Consider the following 24,191-nt stretch of genomic DNA (forward strand, 5'->3'; position numbering starts at 1 on the left):
TGAACTTAACCTCAATAAATCAAAACTCATATAGGTAGCACATGTCCATCCAAAGTATATTTATATCTGCCTCTTAAAAATCTCACGTGTTCTAGGCCAGCATAAGCTACAAATACCTAACAGGAAGTACAAGATTTTTTTCAGTGAGAAGAGAGTGAAAGGCAGGTTCTGTTAATCCTTGAAATCCTCAAGTTAGTGAGAGGCCATCTGTCATCCGGAAGGTACTGGGCATGGAGGACTGTCTGGGAACATACCTTGGCCTGACCCAGGAGATCCTGCAGCTCCACCACATTGAGCTCCAAAGGTTGAATCTGTTTGGTTCTCATCTCAATGTCCCGTAACAGAGACAGATAGGACACCAATTTCTCATCATGTTCTAAACAAAGCCGCCGGGTGAACACATTCTGTGGAAGCCAGAGTAAAACTCACTAAGTTCTGCCGTTCCCTTAAAGTCAGCTTTTAAAGTAGGTGGGCTTTTGTTAGTCAAACAGAAAGAAGCAATTTTCACTACACATAAGGCAGTATGAGATATGTACTTCTGTCTGAGCCATTTCTAAGCAGCAGACAAAAGTGATTTTTTGACTTGCCCAGAAAGCAGATGCTCATAATTATCAGTAAATAGCATCATTTAAAAATACTTCTCAAAGCCATTCTGATTTCAAGTAATATAATGCCAATATTTCAAATTAGCTTAAGCATTGGTTTTTAATTTTAGAACTCTCAGGCTGGAGATAGATCTTGGCTGTGTACTGATTACATAACAAGCTTGGGTCCAGGGCTAGGTACACAAAAATAAAAAACAGTGAAGAAAAACTGTTTCTGAAAGACAATATTCACAGGCAATGCCTAAATTCCCAACAACTATATTATAGATGACAAATGAATAATTTAAGAGATTAGCTAATGCCCTAAATAAATGTGTGTGCACACAATTATACACAAGTGACGTTTGTATTCAGTAAGAACTAGAACATCATGCTAGGGCTGAGGATGCAGCTCAGTAGGAGAAGCGCACTTGCCCAGAGAGCAGTAAAGCTACTCATACTTCGTTTGTTTGTTGGTTTGGTTTGGTTTTTCCAGACAGGGTCTCTCTGTGTAGCCTTGGCTGTCCTGGACTTGCTTTGTAAACCAGGCTGGCCTCGAACTCACAGAGATGTACCTGGTCTCTGCCTCCGCAAGTGCAGGATTACATGTGTGAGTCACAGTGCCCAGCTTGCTACTTACATCTTTAAGAAACAAACTAACAGGCTGGAGAGATGGCTCAGCGGATAAGAGCACTGTCTGCTCTTCTAGAGGACCTGAGTTCAAATCCCAGCAACCACATAGTGGCTCACAACCATCTATACTGGGATCTAACACCCTCTTCTGTTATGCAGGTGTACATGCAGATAAAGCATTCATACACATAAAATTAATTAATTAATTAATAAACCTGAAACAAACAAACAAACAAAAGCCAAAACTAATAACCCAGAAATGATGGTGTGTGTCAAATCCCAGAATGAGAGGCAAGAGGACTGGCACAAGTTGGAGGCCACCTGGGGATATAGCGTGAACACCAGGCCAGCTGGTGTCACATAGCTTAACCTTGTTTCAAAACAAAATCAAAACAAAACAAACAAAAATACTCCCAACCCCTCACCAAACAGAACCCAAGCCACTGGGATACTTGCCTGAGTTGCTCTGCAGGATGTTGGGTTTACGCCTTCACTCCCCTTCCCACCAGGCACAGCCATGAAGGGGGCTTGTTCGTCACTGAGGATCTCTTTGTGCTTTTCCTTAGGCGTCTTCTCAGCCATCTTCATTACAGAACATGGCAGGGACACTGACCTTTCTTCTCTGACTTCTGAAGCAGTGGGACTGATGTCAGCATCATGTTGCCCTATACTCTCATTCTGCACTATCGTTTTGGGCAGTTTCTCTGGAAGAAGAGATACCAAAACTCTGGGTCCTCTCTGACCTGCTCTGTCTTCAGAGGATCCTTCTTCCGGGTCTCTGACTATGGGATTTACTACTTCTAGAAATTTTGTTTGCTGAGTTGTTGCTATTTTAGATTTTTGATGTTCACAAAGCTCATGATTCCCTTTGCTATCCTCATGAAGACCTTTTCTATCTGAGGAATCTATACCACTGACTCCTGCTGTATCTGTAGTAGAAACTGTGGTTTCTTTCAATTTTTGAGCTCTTGTTGAGTCTAAAGGTATTTCTTGATATAATTTTTCTTTATGATCTCTGGATGGAAAAATCGTATCTTTGGTCTCCTTGGTTTTAGATGTAATACACAAGTCTTGGCCATCAGTAATCTCCTCTCTGGTGGGTCTTTGGGTAGCCATGTCTCTTTTGGAAATGTAGGGTATGTCTGAAACTTGGGATTCTCCATCTGATTTCTGGTAGTTTAGTCTTTCAGGTCTTGAGATCTCAGAAGAGAATGGCTCCTTCCGGGCAGTACTAGAAGTTTCTTGAGATAATTTTTCTCCTGGTTTTAAAATCGAGCAGAGGTTTGCAGCTTTCGTTTCCCCTTCGTTGAAGACTGTTAAAGCATCTGCATTTCTTAGGGAAGCATCTCTGGATGCCATCTGGGAAGGGAGGCCTTCAATTTTACAAGTAACAGAAAAGTCTATTTCTTTTCCCTTGTCATTTCCAGTCATTTTCATAGACTGGCTCTTTATGCAGGAGTCATGCTCATCACCAAGAGTCACTTCCTGGTCCAACTTTTCTTCAGAAAGAACTGCTGCTTTGCCCATTTGGACACTTCCCTCTACAGCCATATGCCTCTTTGCTTTCTTCCTAACCTTAACATTCAGTGACTGCTCACTCAACAATTTGCCTGGTGCTTCCTGATGAGATTCTTGTCCCTTTGAAATCATTTTCCCTTGACAGTCTCTTGCTTCTTCAGCATCCAGGCCTGAGACAGGCTGCTTTACATGAGAAATCATTTTTACTCTTGTCACTACTTTCTCCTGTTCTACACCTGTACATTTTCTCATGTGACTTCTGTGTACTTCTCTGAGTTTTGCATCAGAAGACTCTGAGCAGGGATGCGTCACCAAAACTTGGTGTGAAGATCCTCCTTTAAGACCACCGGGACTCATGATGCTGGCGGATACTTTACTGTCCGAAGAAGCTTTCTCCCCATCTTGACACTTGCCTTCCATCTCCTTTAATGAACTCTTCCTGCCCTTTTCTGCCTTTCCCCCATTAGAAGCCCTTACTTTAGCCTTTTCTTGAGCAAACTGACTTCCAACTTGTAACTCTCTTTCACATTTCTCTTTATCATAACTCTCCTTAGCAATCTTACTAAACTCAAATTTTAACTCCTTTCTTAGACATTCACCCTTCAGTTCACATACTTCAGTCTCGCCTTGCTTTACTGAGGTATCTACTTGGACCACAGCTGCCAGTTCAGAGTTGATGAGTCCTCTCTCAGCAGCATCCTCTAAAGTCAGTCTCTGATCAGTATATATATCAATAATTCCTCCAGTTAACACCTGATGAGATGCAATAATTCTGGCCATGTTTTCATCTAAAAGTTTCTGTTCCAAAGCTGATGCCAATGTCAATCCTTCTCCTGTGGCTGTATCTATGATTCCACCAGTGTTTGCCTGAGCTTCCAAAACCTTCAGTGTAGGTGCAAAGTCTACTTTTCCAAGGTGAACTGCTTCAGACAACGTCAGCACTTTGTTGCTCATCTCATCTCTAATATCAGAGAATGGAATAACTTCAAGATACCTCCATCCAGATTCAATGTCAATCTTACATTTCTTTACCAGTTCTGAGTAGGGAATAACTTTGCAGTTCTCAGGATCGACAACCCCATGCCTCACTCCTGAGGGTAATTCTGTTTTAGTAGCTAAGGATCCTTTGTTAGCTTCTGCCAAGGTCAATTTATGGCCATCAATGAGATCCCGCAAGTTCTCACTTAAGTCCTGAATCTCTTGGATTTCTCTTTTCAATTCTGGAGAAACAAGATCTAATTTTATGGCTTCTGAGAAGGAAAGAGCTTCCTTTGTCTGAGGATGAAAAAATTGATGATGGCTTAAATGCTCAACTTTTTTCAGCTGCCTGGCTAGATCTTTACCGATCAAGCCTTGTTCAAAAGCATTATCAACAGAAAGTCTCAAGCCAGATATATGATGGATGATGCCACCATCAAGCACTTGCTTAGTCAGCAGGTAGACAGCTTCTTCTCTCTCCAAAAGACCTTTATCAATGGACTGCACAACTGTTAATGGTGCTTTGCTCTCAGGGTCCCTAAGTCCTGTTGTTTCCATTTGTAGTCCAATTAATCTCTCCTTAACTGCTTTGTCAGCACCTCTGCCTTTGGTAGCCTTTTCCAGATTAATAAGTTCTGTCTGGTCAGCACTATCTACCAAACCAAGATTTGAGGCCAAAGTTACTGAAAGCTTTTTGCCTCGTTTCAGGTCAACAATTCCACCAGTTACCACCTGCCCCTCTAAAATTCTGGTGGCTGTCTCCTTGTCAAGAAGTCCAGCTTCCACGGCTTCCTTTATAGAGCACAGTGAGTGGGTTCTGGGGTCTAAGATACCACTTATAGCTTTGTCTGACATAAGGACATTACGTAATAATTTCTCATCCATCAAGCCTTCATTAATGACTTCTTCAGTTGTCAAAGACTCACCGGTCTGGGAATCAAAGAAGCCCTGAAACATGTTCAATTTTCCCATGAGTTTCACTGCAGTGTGGCTAGACACAAGGCCTTGGGCTATTGCTTCATTTAGTAAGAGTTTCTGACCTGTTTCTTCATGAAAGACACCACCATCGAGTAGCTGGGCAGATAACGTACTTAAGGGAGCGTCTTCAAGTAATTCAAAAGAATGGCTACACAACAAGGAAGGCTCATCACCATTATCCTCTGAATCAGTCTTTTTTAATACCACCATATGACCATCTGCAACACTCTGTGCTTCTTGGCTTTGTCTGTGGCTATACCTAACTGAAAGTGTTTCATTTAACTCTTTCTCCAAAGAATTAATATTCATGTCATGTTCTGACTTAAATTCTGATTTCAAACTCAGAGAAGTCTCTACCTCAAATTGTGATGTTTTGCGTTGAGACTTTTGAAGTGGTATTCTGGTTTCACTTGGAATGGATTCAGTTTTGACGGTCTTCACTTGTTCTTTTGGACATGCGAAGAGAATCTCTGTGGGAGCTTGCCATTCTGATTTCTCAGTAGGAAGGGCTTTGTCAAGCACCAAGGACATACCTTCAGATTCCTCAGGACGTCCCACAAGGAGGGGTTTTTTACCGATATTTTCCTTGCTAAACATTTCTGTTTGTTCTTCCTTTCTAGTACCTAAAAATGGACTTTGTAGCTCTAATTTGACTTTATTTATGACCTCTGAAGTGCCAACATTTGCAGTAATTGCTTTGTGTTCTCCTGCAAACAGATCCCTTTCAGGGCTCTCTACAGAAGAGCATTTTATTCCTACAACAGTCCTTTTGCCTTTTGCTTCCATACAGTTTTCCTGATTGGGATTGTCTTTATTCTGAGAAGGAAACTGGATTTCACAGTGCTTCTTAATACTCTTAGCACTAGAAATTTGGGAGATGGACCCACTATTCAATTCTTGTAGTTCCTCAGAGGTATCTGGACTTTGATGCTGAATTTCAAATCCTTCTGGAAGACCTGATTGACATTCATCTCTGAATGTTAGCATCTCCACCAGCTCTTGATCCAACAGAAGCAGCCGCTGTCCAGTCTGTGCATTAATATAGCTGTGAGTCATCAGGTGAAACAACAGGTTCTCTCCATGGCTTGCTACTCTCTCTCTTTGGCACGACAGAGGTGGTGTACCAGGAGCAACATCTAATTTGCTTTGTTCTGCAGAGTCTGCTAGTTGTACGTGGGGCATCACATCAGGGATACAAATTGAGCATAAGTTATTGGCAAGATTTTTATCTAAGATACCACTCTCTGTTGCTTTTTTCCAGGACCAAATCTCTGTGGTTGTTGGTAGAAAAAGAGCCTCAATTTGCTGCCGGTTACGGAGGATTTTATGTGCTAACTCAGTAGACACAATGCCTTGTTCTAGAGCATCCGTAATTGGGAGGATCTCTCCAGATTCAGGCCATAGCAACCCCATGAATGACCAGAGGGATTCCAGAATTACAAGAGCAATCTTAGGAGCTACTAGATTACTGCTCACTGCTTCATCAATAGTCATCCTATTCCCTGTGACAGTGTCAATGATGCCTCCTGTCTGAAGCTGCCTTATGAAAAGAGCACAGGCCATATCTTGGTCAATCAAATTATGCCTCACAGCCTCTTCTACGGTAAGCCTGTGCCCTGTTCTTGGATCTACTATGCCACCAGCAAAGAGCTGAGCTTCCAGCAGCTGGACAGTGACCTGCCTATCTATCAGCCCTTCCTGAACGGCACGGAAAATGCTAACCTCCCGACTTGATTTCAAGCTCACCATTCCCCCTGCCAACTGCTTGACAGGCAGTAATTTCAACCCTGACTCTTGGTGGACGATACATCTTTGCATCAGTTCTAGCAATCCAATTTTTTCAGCTGTGTTAGGGTCTATTAAATTCTTGGATGACCGCAGGTGAGACTGTAATTCTGAATGAAGCCATGGTGAAATGAGGCCTTGATGAGAAGCTTCTTCTAGACTAATACAGTTCTTGCTGGGAGGGAGACTAAAACCTCCAGTTGCCAGGTGAACTTCTAACACTTTCAGTCCAAGTCCCTTACTGATAATTTTCTTTTCAATTGCTTCCACCACAGAAAGGGGGCCTTGTGTCTCCGCAAGCCTGCTTATTAAAGACAGCGAATCTCGTAGCTCCAGGAGCTGTTGGTACATCGGAAGGTTAATGAGGTTTCTGGTGAGACCCTCTTCCAAAGAGAGCTTTTCACTGTTCTCAGGGACAATGAGGCCGGACATGATAACCTGGGATTCCAGGAGCACAAGGCCTGTGTCTTGGTCAATGAGGCCCTTCTGCATGGCTCTGAAGATGGGAAATACCTCCACTGTGCCTAGGTCAATCACCCCAGCAACTGCTCTGCAACCCTGAAGAAAAGAATTAAAGTGAAAGTTGAATTAGAATCAATGGTAAAAGTGTAACTGTTGGAAGAGAATCACAGTAGATGAAATTGTGATCACAGGAAAACATATCCTGAGTAAGCCCTAACCTGTATGAAGTATCAAAATGCAAGCTAGGCCATTCATGCTAGAAAATAGTTTTTCTAAACTGCAAAATGTTTAATAGAGCTAGAAGCTCACAGATTGCCTAAAATATGACAGATTGCATTAAGCATATCTGCATAACAAGCTTTACAAAGTAGCAAGCAGTAAAAGAAAGAGGATAGCTTTTTTAAAAAGTTTTTACATTACTTAATTATTCATTTATTTAGTGTATAGGGTGTATGCATAAGTATGCATGCAGGCATTCAAGAGCCAAAGGAAATATGTGTAAGTCAGAGGACAACTAGTGGGAATTGGTTTTGTCCTTAACATGTGGGTCCTGGATACTAAACACAGGTCATCAGCCTGGTGGTACACATTTTTACTTGTTGAGCCACATTGCAGCCCTTGGATGGCTGTGTTTAAAGATGTGATTTTTTACTTTTTAAAATTGTGTGTATATGTGTATATGAGTACAGGTGCCCTAGGACCCCAAAGGTGACAGATCCCCTAGAGTTGAAGTTAAAGGTGGTTGTGAACTGCCTGATATAGGTGCTAGGAATTAAACTTCAGGACCTCTGAAAGAACAGTAAATGCTCTTACCCACTTGAGCCACGTCTCTAGCATCTGGATAGTTATTTCTAAGATCAAATTATTACAAAGGTTCTTACAGACACATACCAGTGCCCAATATAATTTCTCAGTGTTGCAACCTATGCAGAAGGTTCTGGAAACAACATTTCTTTGCTGATAAGATAGCAGGATTACTATATAAGATTTAAGCTACAAAGTAGTTGTGCATCCCAATAAATGGGCCTGTGTGACTGAGAGCTAACTTCTTGGAGGCCAATGCTACTAAGGCCTGAAAGTAGCAAATCAAGGAAGAGACAGATTAGGGACTTTAAGATTGTGAAAGCTCTAGTACCACTTCTCCAGACTCCCACTTATATGTATTGAGGAAACATAGTTGACCCTCACAATGATCTTATAAAAGATGAATCTTAATTTGGAAGTAAGAACATGAGACACATGATAGGGAACTTGTCCAAGGTAACAAGTAAGTTCCAGAAACCAATCTGGACTCAAATCTTTCATTATTTCACTGTCTCGTTAGATAGTAGAGAGAAGCATGAAACAGTAAAGTGGAGTTAGTCTCTTCATTCGGGGAATAAAGTAAACCTTATACATTGTTAAAATTAGCATGCAAATCCTAGAATCACCTGCTGAAGAACTCTCAATTTAAAACCTTTTATTTCAGATCTTAAATCATTTAAGGGCTTAACCACATAGACTGCTTCATTACTTTTATCATACTCCATGTTTATAATTTCTTCCTTTTTTTTGTTTTGTTTGTTTGTTTGTTTGTTTTTTTGAGACAGGATCCCAGCATGAAGCTCTGAATCCTGGCATTCACTATGTAGGCCAGGCTGGCCTCAAACCTACAGACAGCAGACTCCTACCTGTGCCTCAAGAGTGCTGGGATTAAAGGCAGGCACCACAATGCCCCGCATTCATTGTCTTTGTTTTCTTTAATGACTTTATTTGTATGCTCTTTGGACAAGTATTACTTTTGGATTTTTAAAAAAATTCATGTTAATGTATCCATACTTAATTTTACTTAACTGTCAATCACTTCCTTGTCTACTAACAAGTGCGCATCATTTCTATTCTCAGTGAAAAGCAAACTATACAAAACTGTGTGGGAAAGACTGTAAGCTTTGTCACAGGTAAAAGCAGTCTTGGCAGGCTTTACCCTTGGACACTCCATGGGATACCTTGTGATAGACTGAGTGGAGCCATCCTGGGCCTGGAATTCAGGAAGAAGACCTGGGGACTCCACCTGGACTATTGTTTCTCTAATTGACTCTCAGTGACACAGGCAGGCAGAGAGGAGAGCGCAGCAGCAGGTACAGACGGGGCTTGAGCGCATGTGGATCAGCAAACAGGCTGGTTCACTCCTTTTTTCCCTTTAACCTTTTTTCCCTCTTGTGTAAGTTAGTTGGGTTGTATAATAAAGTTTAATTGTTAAGAAACACAGCCTACAAAACTGTTTTGTCCTTCAGTATATAGGAATACCATCTGCAATGCAGAACACTAAATGAATAAAGAGATTAATGTGTAAAGAAACTCGTGACACCATTAGGCTGTATCCTCCACTGCACAAGTGTTTCAAGCATGGTGACTGCACCTATGAATGCAGAATGGATAGCAAAGAGGGAATTGGCTCATTTCTCCACTTCTTTATATGTGCTCAATTGCTGGCTTAGTAGTAGCATAATTCTCCATGCTATGTAAAATATTATTTGGTATTCTTCCCAATCTTACTTTCTGTATTGTAGGGTCCAATTTGTGTAAGTGAAACACACATGTTATACAAATCTACTATGTATCTATTTTATAGAGATTGAAAAACTTGCTGGTATATGACTTTTGCGCTTTCTCCCACCCCCCCTTCTCTCTTTCTCTGTCTCTGTCTCTCTCTGTCTCTCTCTGTCTCTCTGTCTCTCTCTCTGTCTCTCTCTCTCTCTCTCTCTCTCTCTCTCTCTCTCTCTCTCTCTATATATATATATATATATATATATATATATATATATATATAAAATCTTTTTTGAAAATCCATATAAGGTGGGTGTGGGGGCCTTTAATCTCAGCACTTGGGAGGCAGAGGAAGGTGGATCTCTGAGTTCCAGGCCAGCCTGGTCTATACAAAGAAGCCCTGTTTCAAAACAACAACAAACAAACAAATAGAAAGAAAGAAAGAAGAAAGGAAGGAGGGAGGGAGGGAAGAAAGAAAGAAAGAAAGAAAGTTCATATAATGCTTTAAAAAAAAAGATGTTATGACAAAAGAGAAGACTGAACTTTTCTAATTTCTTCTGTAAGATTCATATTCTCAAAAATGCTGACATTAAAAAAAAAAAAAGCCTGGAGTTGAGCTAAAGAGAAAAGCTTTCATAATTCCTTCCAACACCCTCATAACGGAAGACAGGCAGGCAGCACTGAGCTGGGAAGTAATCCAGAAAAATCCAGTCTACCAAACATGGACATTCTGATGAGCAGTAAAAGACAGAAGGAGAAAAGGAAGAAAACATAAAAGGCTTCTACTTACCCCAAGTGCAGGGCACGCCTCAGCAGATAAGAAACAGAGCCTTATGGAGCAGCTCAGCCGTATCACATACACAGTGTAAGCTTGGGGTTAGCGTCCAGCATGCGACTGTTTGTTTTTTTTTTGCAAAAAAGAACCCCAAACAGGTCGTCCTCTTTTCCCTTTGTGCATTTGTGCTTAAACTCCAAAGGGTTAGTGAAACTTGTAAGCAAGGATGTCAGTTAATCAGAACAATACTTTACATGAAACACACACAGTACAGGGACACATCATGCTCAATATGGTGGTGCTCAGCAGCTTGTCTTTTTCTTTCTTTCTTTGCCCCCTACCCCTTTTTAACCTTTCAAGATGAGAACTGGATGTTCTCGGCAGGCAATTGTTAAAACTTTTCACATACTCCCTTTATAGTGAAGCAACAGCCATTAGAAGTGGGCTATCTAATCAAAAAATTCTGCACCTGCACATTCTTTCTGGAAGTGTACTGACAAAGCAGGGCTGGTTCTAGTCTATAGACTTTATGAATTTATAAACTTATATCCACCTTTCAGAATCGAAATATATTTTGTTTGAATAATCATTTGGTGCATCATGTAGACCAAATGTGATTTACCACATAATAGCTTTCTCCACATAAGCTGGCCATTGCTTCACAACATGGGAAATAAGCAGGCAAACACACATGTATATCCCAGAGACACATGTATATAATTTGGTTAAATGTGCACACACATAAAAGTATCCAGGAAGAACTTAAGACAACCAACAGCAGTTATAATGACTTTCATGTGGCACAAAAATGAACGTGAGGTGAGAACTGGTAATGGTGCTATGTGGTGGGATGACCGTGAATAGGTAGGTGAGGGGACCAGAGTCTCAGTCAGTGAAGGTCAGCTCTCCCCGGTCACTCTACAGAGAGAAGAGGGCTACAAGCATTTTCTTGCCTATATCCACAACTCTTGGCTATCACATCTTGGGTGACAATGTCACAAAGGAGTAATCTTATTGATCTGTGATCAGATAAAATACAGAGTTTAAGTTCTCCTTAACTGTTTTCTGATATGCAATAGTAAAGTGTGGGTGGAGGTGGGAGTGAGCCAGATCCAGAAGGTTTGCTGTAGGTGTGTCCTCTGCTGGTTTTGACTGACCAACACATCACGGAACCCCAGTAGAGAAACACATGACAAATGGCCACTAAGGTGAGGTTAAATATTAAGTCACATTGATCATGGAAAGCTAGTGAACATGACTTTCAGTCAGCAAAGCCACTTTCATACCATTTAAAAAGCTCCCATAATATGTGGAGCCCAAAACTAAAAATACCTTTTGTTCTGCCTGCTGAGCCAGCTCGCTCTGGAGCTGCTGGAGCTGGTTTGCAGAACCATCACAGAGGTCATGGTAGGCTTTGTTCAGGGCACTCAACTGCTCAGAGATCTGTTCCTTGTCTCTTTCTGAGAGCCTGAAAGATGAAGCATTGCATCTCTCTCAGGGGACAAAGTCTCCAAACTATATTAATAACTGCCATACTGTTGCCATGATTGGATTATCTGGATAAAGACAGTCTCCCATGCTCAACTTTGACATCTTACTCATATCCTGTGCATTTTCCCCAACTATTTATGGCCCCATACATTATTTGGTATACACATGTGTGCATACATGTGTAGGTCAGAGGACAAACTGGGGAGTCAATTCTCTACTTCTACCCTGCAGATCCTGGGGAATGAACTCAGGCTGAAAGGCTTGGTGGCAAGCACCTGTAGGTGCTGAGCCGTCTTGCTGGCCCTTTAGGCCCTCTGGAAACTTTGCCACTTCTGTGGTACAATACACTTCTTGCACTCATTATTTTGCACTTGCCCCTCATTCTCTATAACCCCCTCATGTCAACCATGTTTAAAACTCCTCTTTAAATCTGAGAAGGTAAAAAACCAAAACAATTCATCAGCGCAACAAGGCTCTTGTTGCCAGAAATTCTCCAGCCTAAAATCATGACTCCAAGATTGAGGCAGCTGAGAAGGGCAGACTCACTTATGACCATGCTTGGCCAGGAAGATCTGTGAAGTTTTTATGGCTTCAGAAACTTGTTCTTTCTTGGTTGTTAGCTCTCCTGCCAGAATCTAGTAATAGAAATTAAAAAAAAAAAAAATTTTTTTTTCAAACTCAAGACTTAAAAGAGTCAAACATGATTTCAAATAAAATTTCAAAAACCAAAGGAGAAAATACAACCTAGGTCAGACATTACAAATGGGCTACAGACGTTTAAAAAGGCAAGCGAACAAGTAAGGCAGCTGATGCTGCTACAAGTCTTAGAAGTCAGCCTTCTCTAAAGTAATACTTTTCTCTGGAGCCGCCACGGAATTGTCCACCTAGGCAGAGAGAGCTGAGCTCTGCACGCACCTGCTGCTCCAGGATGGCCTTTTCGATGTCTGTGGACGCAGTGGTGTGAGGTGAGGCATCTGTTGCCTGTATGTCTCTGGCCAGCACAGACACCCAGCCTAAAAGCTGGCTGACCTTCTCCACATGCTCTTGTTTTTCCTCTTCTACCATTTTCTACAACCAAAAACAGAAAGTCAGTACTGTGCTCAAAGTCTCACTGAGCTGACATGACTTTATGTTTTCAAAGCCAGATGGGAAATACAGTTCTTTACGTACAGAATCTTACTATTTTCATAAATTTTGGAGCCCTCAGTGAGCAGAGAGACTGCATGGAGTAAGCACCGACATAATAGGCAAAAGATCATGCATCACTACTTAATTCTCCCAGCATGTCTATAAGTATTTGAAAAACTTAGCTTACAAAGATGTTTATAATTACAAAAAGATTACATGCTTATTACATAGGGCCAAAACAGGAATGCATATTATATATACTAGACTTTATTCCTCAGAACTTTAGACACGAACACACTTCTGAAATTGTTTCTATGCCATGTTGTACCTTATTACATACATAGTTTTTACTGAGATCATTATGTCTAGTATAATATACTAATATATATTATCAATCGCTTTCTATGACAATTCAGTTATGTCTATTACATTGTTATTAATAGTACCATTGCAGCATCCCCTGTACAGATTATGGAGATTTCTAATATTTTCCTCTAACAAATTATACTTGCACCCTGTGGTGGTTTGAATAAGAATGACATCCATAGATTCATGTCTGATTACTTCATCCCCAGCTGACAGGTGTGGCTTTGTTGGAGGAGGTGAGTCAGTGGGGGCAGGCTTTGAGTTTCCAACAGTGTGTGCTCTGCTTCTTTCTGTCAGTGGATCCAGATGAACTCTCAGCCACTGCTCCTACATCATGCTTACTGCTTGCTGCCATGTTCCCTATCACTGATAACCACGGACTCTAGCCTCTGAAACTATGAGCCCCAAATAAACTCTTCTATAAATTGCCTTGGTCATGGTGTCATACCACAGCAATAGAACAGTAATTAAGACACACCCCTTTCTCTGATGAAGACACTTACAGGTGGAAGTGATAATGCATTTGTATACTCTATATTTAGAAAATTGTACCTGCTAAAATTTATTTTAAACTCCAAAAGTCACTCACGAATGATGCACTGAATAAGTTTAAAACAAAACAAAACAAAACAAAACAAAAAACTGTAGTTGCCCAATGCCCATGCCATTAGCTGAGGTTTTTGTGTCACACCATCTGGAGGTTTGAATGAGAATACTCCCCATAGGCATCTGAGCACCTGGTCCCCAGCTGGTGCTGTTGTTGGGGAGGTTACAGTATTTTTAGGAGGTGAAGCCTTGCTGGAGGGAGTATGTCACTGTGGGCAGACACTGGAGTCTATAGCTTCTCCTCACTTTGCATTCCCTCTGTTTCCTCTGTGTAGATGAATATGTGATCAGACAGCTTCCTGCTCCTGTCCCCACAATGGGCACTATTCCTCTGAAACTGTTAGCCAAAATAACTTTCTTCCTTATGTATTTTTATCACAGCAACAGAAAAGTACCTAATACTGTAAGCCAGCATACTTTTCAATCTATTCAGTGCCAGATTTTTCACATCTTTTGTGGGGTTTTTTTTCTTGATGACATCATCATTTAAGTAACTCTAGGCTAAAGTTGAAGTGCTTTAAGCATAAGAGAGCTATGATATGCCGAATGGATAAATCTTTTACTTTTGATAAACATTTTGCAGGAAAAAAGCTATATATAGTGCTTCCAAGAAACAATAATACACATAAAACCAGGCTGTATACGTGCTCTTAGACTTATGGAAAGTAACTATTTCCCCTAGACGCACTGGTTTAGTATTAAGCAACAATCAAACTTTCTAGAACATGATTACTGCAAATAAAGAAAATGACTGCATGAACATTACCTTTTAAAAGATGAAGCATAGGACTTTCGTTAGTATGTAGTGCTAGGCTCAGCTGGAGGACTTGGCACCTTCATTACTAATGAGCCACACCCTCTGCTTGAGGCATAGCTTTTTGTTATTGTTGTTTTATCAAGACAAGGTTTCTCTTGTGTAGCCTGGGCTGTACTCGAACAGAGATCAGCCTGCCTCTGCCTCCCAAGTGCTGGGATTAATCATTCTTCAAGAAGGGTTAGGACGCAACTATTCTCACCTCTTCCTCCTCCAAACGCCGGAGAGCATCGCTGATATATTTTACATGCTGAGTCGTTAATGTCACCAAAGCTGTGTATCGAGTCCTCAAGTCCATGAACTACAGTGCAGAAGAACAATTTAGGTAAGTTATCTGACAAAGAAGTAAAATTCAACAGTTGAGTAAGAAAGACAACAGAGAGGTGAGACAAGCAAGGGTTTCCTCCCACCAGCTCACCTCCTGTGTGATGGCGTCTGAAGAGGAAATCATGCGACGGCGCTTGCCAGGAGATTTCTGCTGCGACTCCACAAAGGCCTTGTACGTCATCAGCTGCAACTCATAGTCCTAAAAGAAAGAGAAATTTGAATACATTTAGGACTTATAGGAAACATATCACATAACAAAACCATAGCATTTTTGTTGCTAGATTATATTTAGTGTTTGTTCAGACTATAGGTTGGCAATTACTGGGCCATTTTTTCCTGTGAGAAATACTAATTGTCTCTATAATTGAGTGTAGCTGTTTATATTTTTACTTACATTAAAAGTTCAAATTCTTATCACTTTATTTATTTATTGGCCATGGTCTCATGTAGCCTAGCATGGTCTCAAACTCCTTGTGTAACAAAAAAGACCTTGAACTTCTAATCCTCCAGCCTATACCTTCTAAATGCTGGCTATATGTGTGTGCACTGCCATGTTTGGTCTTATGTGACATAAACCTCACGCTAGGCAAGCTCTTTGCCGACAGAATGAACTATGTCCATTGCCCAGTTCTTATCCCCTTTTTAAAATGTATCATAATAAATGTTTAAAGTTTTTCATTCATTTCTTGTTGGCCATACAAATGCGTGTGTGGCCTAGATTCAGTCTGTGGCCACTGACTGAAATCCTGAAACTCAGGATTCTCTGAAACCCAGAGTTCTCAGTCTGGGATTTGATGCCCACTTCTTTGATCGCACTTGGTGAAATTGAAGTTCAAATAGGAAAGTGGTTTCCCCAACTATTTCAGTACAGATTAGAAACTGTTTTCAAATCCTTCAGAAATGCTATTCTCATTTTACTATGTATTCTGTGCTTCCTCTGCAATCCGTAGAGTGTTTTACCCACCAGTTTCAAGTTTTCATTTAAATAGTCCCTTATTTATCTTATTACTTAAACTCTCATGGACTCATGATTACTTTTTCTAAAAAATAAATATGATCCATCAACTTGCTTCTCTGACCAAAAGCTTTCAGGGCTATAGACCCAGAAATGTGGAAGCAGATTCAGTAGTGTGAGGGCATTTCTAGCAGCATCTCAGGTGATGATGACACCGCGGCTCAGAGACAGCCGTTTACGGGGCAGGTTGGCCTCTAGAAGAGCTCTGCATATCTGTACGGAGAAGGCCTTACAGTGATGGTGTGATTTTCCTAAGCTAGAAGCCATTTACTCTTTCTGGGATATGGCATAGTTACCTTCACAATAGTGGAGTATTGCTGGGAAAATTTTTGACATTGGTCCAGTTTGGTCTGATTCCTCTCGATTTCTGCAAATAGTTCCTAGAAACCAAAGTATTACAACATAATTGATTACCATCAGAGTAAGCAGTGAGCATTTATTATAAGGCAGTAAACCTCATCACAGTCAGAAAGACCAGTTAAGACACAGACTGAAGGCCAGGCATGATAGTGGCGCATGCCTTTAATCCCAGCACTCAGGAAGCAGAAGCAGGCGGATCGCTGTGAGTTCGAGGCCAGCCTGGTCTACAAAGAGAGTCCAGGACAGCCAGGGCTACAGAGAGAAACTCTGTCTCGATAAAGCAAAAGCTTCATGTAATCCTAGAAATAACTTCAGGCAGGGTAAAGGAATAATAAACTATGTCTATTTTAAGGATAAGGAAGTAGAATATTGAAAGATAAGTAATTTCTTCAATGTTTTATACCTAGTAGGTACATTAAGCCAGGACTGTAGTCAAGACAATTAAACCTCAGACCACATATACTTAATGCCATGGTGTTAAACAAAACACCAACCAAAAATGCTTTAAATAAAGTAATTCTCTTCCACTCGGTTTTCCAAACTCCTACAGTCCAAACTTAGTGTAATAAAATATAATACCAAGAAAGAAAATGGAGATGTTTAATAGTTTCAATATATAGACATACATAAAACTCAGGATCAGAGGACCTAATGGGTCTCTTTGTGGCCTAAATGTAATATCAGTATCTTTTAAACACACACACACACACACACACACACACACACACACACATACATACACACACACATACATACACACACACAAACAACAGAGGGGGCTTAAATGCCTCACTGTCTGGAGGAAGGTTTAATTGCTGTGGCTCTGTCATCTGTTATGATGAGCTGACTTCTTTGCCCACACTCACCGTCTGCTGACTGAGCTGTTCTGACAGCACTCGGCTATCCTCTGCCTGGCCTGGCTTCATCATCTCCTGCTGGGCAGTGGTTTCCTCAATCCACTTGATGAGAGTTCCATGGCAAGCTCGGTAATCTCTCAGAACTTCCTGGATACCTTCTACCTCAGATTGGCTGAAGGAACAAAGGGAAGCATTGCCAGACATCCAAATGTTAATCAATAGAGTGCAGTTGCTCAGGCTTCCAGGTAGCCTCAACCATGGAGGACACAATTTTTCTTATGGAGTAAGTGATGCAAGGCTGAGTGATATCAGTGAATATACCCAGGGCCCTAATAGTCAATAGAAACTAGTTGTGTCCTGTAAGCTCTAAAAAACCCTGTGGAGCCAAGCATCTCCTAACAATTCCTGCCAATTTTTTTCATTTATGTCTTTATTTTACAGAATATCTTCCAGAGTACCAGGACTATGATTTATAAATCGCTGTAACTTCTTGTAGCAGCAAGTGAAGAAAGGTAGTAGTTAATATTTTAAGGTATCTGTCAGTCGCATGAGCTTTAGGGGCAATGCAGACTTGTATGAGCTGATTCAACTCCTGTCCCTGCATATTTTCCTACCCTTCTTAGCCTCAGAAAGGTCAATTGTCTGCCTTTTTAGTCATACCTCACATCTGAAGTAAGACCTCAAATGACAGAAGAAAACTGAATCCACTAACTCAGCAACTGTGATAAAGTAATAAATTCTATAAAGTCTCCTTCTGAAGATGGATCAAATTGCATTCAACCTAATAAAATAAGAACCCAAACCCAGGTTCTCTCCTCCAGGAAGGGTCACCATATAACAATTCAAGTCTATATGTTAGAAAACATGGCACTAGAGACATGGCTAGGTGGTAGCATGCTTGCCTAGCATGTGTAAGAACCTGGATTTAATCCCAACCACTGGGTGGGGCATTGTCATAAATGGCTTTACTAGAGAAGGAATGTCACTGCTAACAGGAGTATTCCTGCTATCTGAAAGCCAGCTTGGGGATATGACAGTGACCTGGCTGAGGTGCCTATCGTCCTGCTCGTTGTCAGGGTTGACTTAACTGATCTAGTTGGCTAAGGGAAAAATATCCCTTCCTTCCCTTACTGCTTCGTGTATGTCCCTCGCAAAGCCATGTTTCCCTCCAAAAAGTGCTTAAAAACAACAACAACAAGCTTTGAGCTAGGTTTGTACTCTAGTTGTGGAGCACATGTGTTAGGCCTCAACTCTGCTTATTACCGATGGTTCCAGTTTTCTGAAGCTTATCACCTTCAGAATTCATCCTGTTTTAACATTCTGCCCCCGGTATTAATTCCTACTTTTAAATATGAATGCTAAAATAGCTGATAGCTATTTTTGGTGAAGCCTTAATCTCCGAACCCTAAGTGGAGTCCCTCACCGGGTCTCCAGCTGGGTAATGACACGGTGCCACCGCTCCTGTAGCTGAGAACCCTTCTCCTGATAATGCACCAAGTCCAAGCTCTGCTCTGATGCCGGGCGATGCACTTGTTCTGCCACTTCCTTGGCCTTAGTGATTTCCTCATCCAGGACTGAGAACACTGAATTCTTATCCTTCACGTCACTAAGCCAGTGCTAGAAAAACACAAGAAACAGGTTAAGTATTTTCCTTGCTAAAAAGTATCTGCAGGGTTATCTGTGACCCAGGAACCAGGGCCAAGAAAGGCCTCTGCTAAAGAGAGCCTCTACTTTCCTGATGTATACTGGTCAGGAAGGGCAAAGGTAACATATGGGAAAATGGGAATACTATATGGAATACCATACTGGAAAATGTACTGATAGGTTTTCATGTTTGAAACCTGACTTTACTGCATATAAGCTATAAAACCAAGCAAAGTTATGTAGCTGGCTTAGGTCTTAGCTTTCTCATCTGTCAAGAGACAAAACTCCTCCTATTCACTTCTCACAGCAGCTGTGAGAGTCCAGTGAAATCACAGCAAAGCACTTTACAAAGTTTCTTTGATATAATTATTGGATATATTTTTGTCACTTTGTAGATCAGGCTGGCCTCAAACTCACAGCAATCCGCCTGCTTCTGCCTCCCAAGTGCTGGGATTAAAGGCATGCACCACTACACCAGCTCTGTTGGACATATTTAATTATGTCATAATTCAACAGGAGAAAATGCTTTTTTCTCTTCCCTTTTAGCTTTTTCTCTTCCTCTTTGATTAATACTATTAAAATACATTAAAATGCCACTCTGCCTAATTCAAGTGTAAACATGAGCCAGTGTCAAGTCATCCCACCCTGAATCCTCTGTTAACCCAAAGCAGCGGTCAATCAAGTCCTTAAGAAACCAAAGCAAGCAACCTGCAACGTGGCTCGGTGGGACTCCAGAGCTGAGAGGTCAGCTGGCACTGCTTCTTCTTGACTCAGCTTGATCTCATAGCCTTTGACCAGCAGTTCAGCTTCTTGTATGCTACGTATTATAACATCAATTGTCTTTAACCTGTGAGGATAAAATCAACTCCTTCATTAGCACTTGATTTTTTTCCTCCAAGCCAGGACTTCCCTGTATAGCCCTGGCTGTCCTGGAGCTCACTTAGAGGATCCTCTGAGATCCACCTGCCTCTGCCTCCAAGTGCTGCACCACAACATGGCCAGCTCAGCACTTGAGTTGATTACTTAAGCTCACAAAATACCATTGCCCAAACCAATTTTACCACATCAAATGATGACAAGCTTTTGTAAAAACACGAAAGCTGGATACAAATATGCCAGTTTAAGCTAGCTCAGAGTGAAATTTTAAGTGGCACTGGGATATGTCACCTTCGGTGGCAAGAAGGCATAAGGTCAAAATTCTACTTGATACCAAAGGATCTAAGATCTGTCATTCTTCAAAGTTATAGGTGGAGATAGAAGAGTGGGGAAAGAGCTTCAAACACTAACATGTGGTATAGTTTTAATCTTTGTCTCTTTCCGTTTTCCTTACTATCTTTAAGTTATTTCCAGAGGTGCCCAATCAAATACAAAGGAAGTAAGAAACAGACCTAACAATGTAAATGTATTCATCACCCATAACAGTGACATTTGTTATTGCAGTTCAAATAAATGTATTGCATGTTACTTAGGAACTAAAGCCAAAATTTCTCAGCATAGACATCTACTCTTCACAATTTTCAGCCTTTCTGGAACACTCATGGAACGATCTCAATAGAAGAGAACTGCCTTTTGTATCTAAGACCTCAGCTTACTCAGAATGACAGCCAGATCACAGAAATGGTATTCACTTCAACATAGATGGACAGGCTATAGTTAGGGTACTCACTTGTTCAGGTAGACAGTAGACAGTCCATAGACGTGGTCCATCTTCTCTACCATTAGGTTCAGCTCTGAGCGCAGAGCTGTGGCACTTGAGCCTGATGGAGACTGCTGGAGAAAGATGTTGCATTTCATAGAAATAGCATCCAGGTCAGATCTCAGATGCTGCAAATCCTCCTGTGTGTGCTATCAGGAACAAAATGCACAACAAAGATGGAGACAGAAATGAACAATGTTAGAAAATAGTCCTTATTTCCAATAGGAAATAGTGTAAAAGAATCAATTCAATAATTTATTTGAAGTTTAAATTCATCTTTTCCATAGAAAATGGCAGTTCTATAGGATACAGGAGTGGATGTATTCCTGAGTAGGACTGCCTTAAGCCTATTGCCCCACTTCTTAGAAGCCATACATGTTTGCTTCCTAATTTCATTCTAAAAGGATTTGTTCTTTCTCCTGCAGCTCACCTCCTGCTCTGCAATCCTTAATGCAATGTCCTGCCTGGCATCTCTGTCAGCCTTAGAGCTGGCTGGAGACTGAATCTGTTTGAGCAGTCTCTGTTCACACTCCTCCAGGCGTAGTCGGATATTCTTCAGTTCTGAGATGTACACCTTGGCCACAGTCTCTTCTTTGTCCTCTGTGAACACACAAGCACACAACACTAAGCTCCACCTGAGGCCAACAGAGCCTAGCTAAGACAAAGGGCTCTAGCAGATCAGAAATTTCACTGATGAGAGCAAGGTCTTACTTTGGAAATCTCCTGCCTGAACACTACACATTGGCATTAAGGTTCCAAAGAAATGTGACAGACTGATTATCATTAACAACCAAAGAGTATCAGTTTCCACGGTATGATTTTGGGAATTGATCTCTGTAAGATTTTCTGTATATGAAGGGCCTGTCAGCACCCTTCAGGGCTCTCCTTCTACCACTCTCTCTCCCTCTGCCTCTTGGACACACCATTCTCCATTGATTTCATCAGGTGCTGGAAGTGGGCTTTACAAGCCTCCACGTCCTCTTCCATTCTCAAGCGATCGGCTACTGAGAAGAGGGCAGAGTCATGACTGTCCTGTAGGAAGTCTTCATAGTGGGCCTGGAGGTTCTTCATGACCTGGTGGCACTCTCCTGGTGCTAAGGAACGAAGCTAAAGAAAACAGAATAAATTGCAATAGATTAGAAGCCACCACTTTCTCTCTCTCCTTTTTTTTATTGATTCTTTTGACTCTATACACAAATACACGAAAGTGTACAAGTCAGCTGGGCATAAAGACACATGTCTTTAATCCCAGAACTGGGCAGGCAAAAGCTCTGTGATTTCAAGAGCAGCCTGATCAACATGGGTTCTAGGTCAGTCAGGGTTATAGAGTGAGACCTTGTCTCAAATAAATAAAGAACATTATTCTAAGTATGTTGCTTTTCACTAACTAAATTTGTCCATATAATCAGCATTCTGATCTAAGCCACGTCAGTGGCAAAGTTACCCCAGAGTATCCCTCAAGCTCCACTGGATAGTGTTCTTTGTCCTCCCCACATTCACAATCTTACTATGTAACCTATGTTAGCCTTGAACTTATAATCCTCCTGTCTCAACTCCAGGGGCTAGGATCACACAGAGGTGCGCCACTAGTTCCAGCCTGGCTGTAAGTTAATAAAAATATACTAGTGTTCACCCACTCTATACCCTACCTACTCTTATACAGGGATGGTACCTTTTCCACACAGTAGAAAAGCGCCCTCTCATTTTCACCAGCCATTTCTTCGCCTCTCAAACTGCTGGTTGCTAAGGCCCTCAGGTCCCTGAGCCCGAGGTTTCAGGAGTGCAGGAGCCCCTCCTGACTGGGCTTACCGGCTGGTGGGAGCCAGCAGTAACAGCTTCCCATTTACCTTCTCTAAGTCCCAGGTGTGTACAAGGTCAAGATCCTTCCGCAGGGAGTTCCAGGAGATAAGGCTTTTGGTGTTAACATGCAGCTGGTGCCAAAGGGCCATCACCTTCTGGTAAGACTGTTCCACCCTAGAAACAGCAGGAATCATGGAGCTACATATTAGAGATGTGACTGCAGAGTGGAGCTGTGTGCTAAGACAGAAAAGGCAGCTAGTTCTGACAATGCAGGAAAATGTTACCTGAACTTAAAAAAATTACAAGAAGCCAGAGAAAAGAAATGGCAGAGAAAGCATGAATACAAAAGGATATGGATAAAATATCCCCTTTAGAATTGTTGAAATACTACATTAATACTTCTTAAAAGTGCTTTACTGTGCTAGAATAGTCAAAACATGCTGAAATAAAAAACAAAACAAAACAAAACAAAAAACACCTACAGCATGTGGGACTTGAGAAGTATACTGTTTTCTTAAGCATCCCATGCCTACTTCAACCTGAATCCTAGATAGCCTGCGGGTAAACACACACACACACCCACTCAAACCACTAAGTTCTCTCAGATGTCTTCAAAGTAAGAAGAAAATGTGAGATATAAAATATGAAACAGAAATTGGCATCAGGATCTCAGTTACACTTAAAAAATTAAAATCCATTAGCATATTTTCTGTTACCCCAGAAATGCCACGGGAAGTTTGTTTAAGTGGTAATCTCAAAAGAATAAAAACACAAAGAAAAAAACAAAACAAGACAGAAAACAAGCAGGGTGTGGTGGCGCACACCTTTAATCCCAGCACTTGGGAGGCAGAGGCAGGTGGATCTCTATGAGTTCAAGGCCAGCCTGGTCTACAACACCAGTCCAGGACAGCCAGGGCTACATAGAGAAATTCTGTCTCAAAACCAAAACAAAACAAAACAAAACAAAACAAAAATAAAAAAACAAACAAACAAAGAAAAAACAAGGTATTATAGAATGAGCCTGAGGGCCCCAGTGTAACAAATGGAGATTTTTGAGAGCAAAACAAATTAACCACCCACCTACCTAAAACCAGAGGGCAATATAGACAGAAGTGGAGAATATCATATTAGATTAAATAACTGAGCCCCACAGAAACTAGCATTACATGTGTATTCTCTCATATGTGGAAACTGGGGGAGCAGAAGATGTGATACATGAAACTGCATTGCTGGGCATGGAAAGGTAGTAAGAAGGGTCCTAGATCATCATTATGAAATGTCATCTGAAGCATCTTGCTCTGTATAACACATGCTATTTTTTTAAAGCAATAACTCAAAAAATTTTGATGAGATCTGAAAGAGTTCCCAGGATTTGTTCAGAAGATCAGAAAGAAGAGTCTAAAGGAGTTGTACCAGAGAATGGCATCCAAAACCCAGAAGTTTTAACATATTCTACATCATTATGTTGGTAGCTTTATTAGGGGAGAAAGGATTCTACTCAGAGAGAAGGGTCATGGAGGTAGAAAATGTAACAGTGTTGTGCACTTGTCACAGCTGCTTACTACAAATGGTACATTTTTGCTGCTATATACTTTTGTAAAAGAGAAACAAGGACACAGTCTTTGTCACTAATTTTATAGAGAACATGTTCTACCAAACTAGGGCGTGAGTCAATAAAAAGATCTGAACATAGGAATTAGAGGTTACAACTCCAAGGAGACATAAAGAGAATCCTTAGATGAAGAGGAGAAGAACGCTAGACTCAATCTAGAATCAGGCCTGCAGAACAGATCCAGATGGGAGAGGAGGACAGAATGGGCCAAAAAAAAAAAAAAAAAGGTAAAAGTT

The 24,191-nt window shown here is 41.1% G+C and overlaps 1 protein-coding gene across 23 annotated transcripts in view; it reads right to left on the reverse strand.

The window, feature by feature from the left end:
• The window catches only part of MACF1 (microtubule actin crosslinking factor 1), a 348,476-nt gene that overhangs the window by 125,464 nt on the left and 198,821 nt on the right, over positions 1-24,191 (reverse strand). For 19 of the 23 annotated variants that reach the window (XM_084787104.1, XM_084787103.1, XM_084787109.1 and 16 more), the window contains 15 exons: positions 22,391-22,517; positions 21,467-21,650; positions 20,974-21,143; positions 20,514-20,692; positions 19,556-19,694; positions 18,627-18,820; positions 17,213-17,375; positions 16,283-16,366; positions 15,063-15,170; positions 14,847-14,945; positions 12,646-12,798; positions 12,277-12,365; positions 11,572-11,707; positions 1,674-7,034; positions 255-404 (listed from right to left, as the gene is read on the reverse strand). In XM_084787104.1, the coding sequence (XP_084643230.1) occupies positions 255-404; positions 1,674-7,034; positions 11,572-11,707; positions 12,277-12,365; positions 12,646-12,798; positions 14,847-14,945; positions 15,063-15,170; positions 16,283-16,366; positions 17,213-17,375; positions 18,627-18,820; positions 19,556-19,694; positions 20,514-20,692; positions 20,974-21,143; positions 21,467-21,650; positions 22,391-22,517 (7,336 nt within the window). The remainder of the gene's footprint in view (positions 1-254; positions 405-1,673; positions 7,035-11,571; positions 11,708-12,276; positions 12,366-12,645; positions 12,799-14,846; positions 14,946-15,062; positions 15,171-16,282; positions 16,367-17,212; positions 17,376-18,626; positions 18,821-19,555; positions 19,695-20,513; positions 20,693-20,973; positions 21,144-21,466; positions 21,651-22,390; positions 22,518-24,191) is intronic. The other 4 variants (XM_084787113.1, XM_084787112.1, XM_084787116.1 and 1 more) reach the window with 1 other exon arrangement.

This window comes from Acomys minous (genome assembly GCF_964271855.1).
Source record: "Acomys minous genome assembly, chromosome: 6".
Lineage (NCBI taxonomy): Eukaryota > Metazoa > Chordata > Mammalia > Rodentia > Muridae > Acomys > Acomys minous.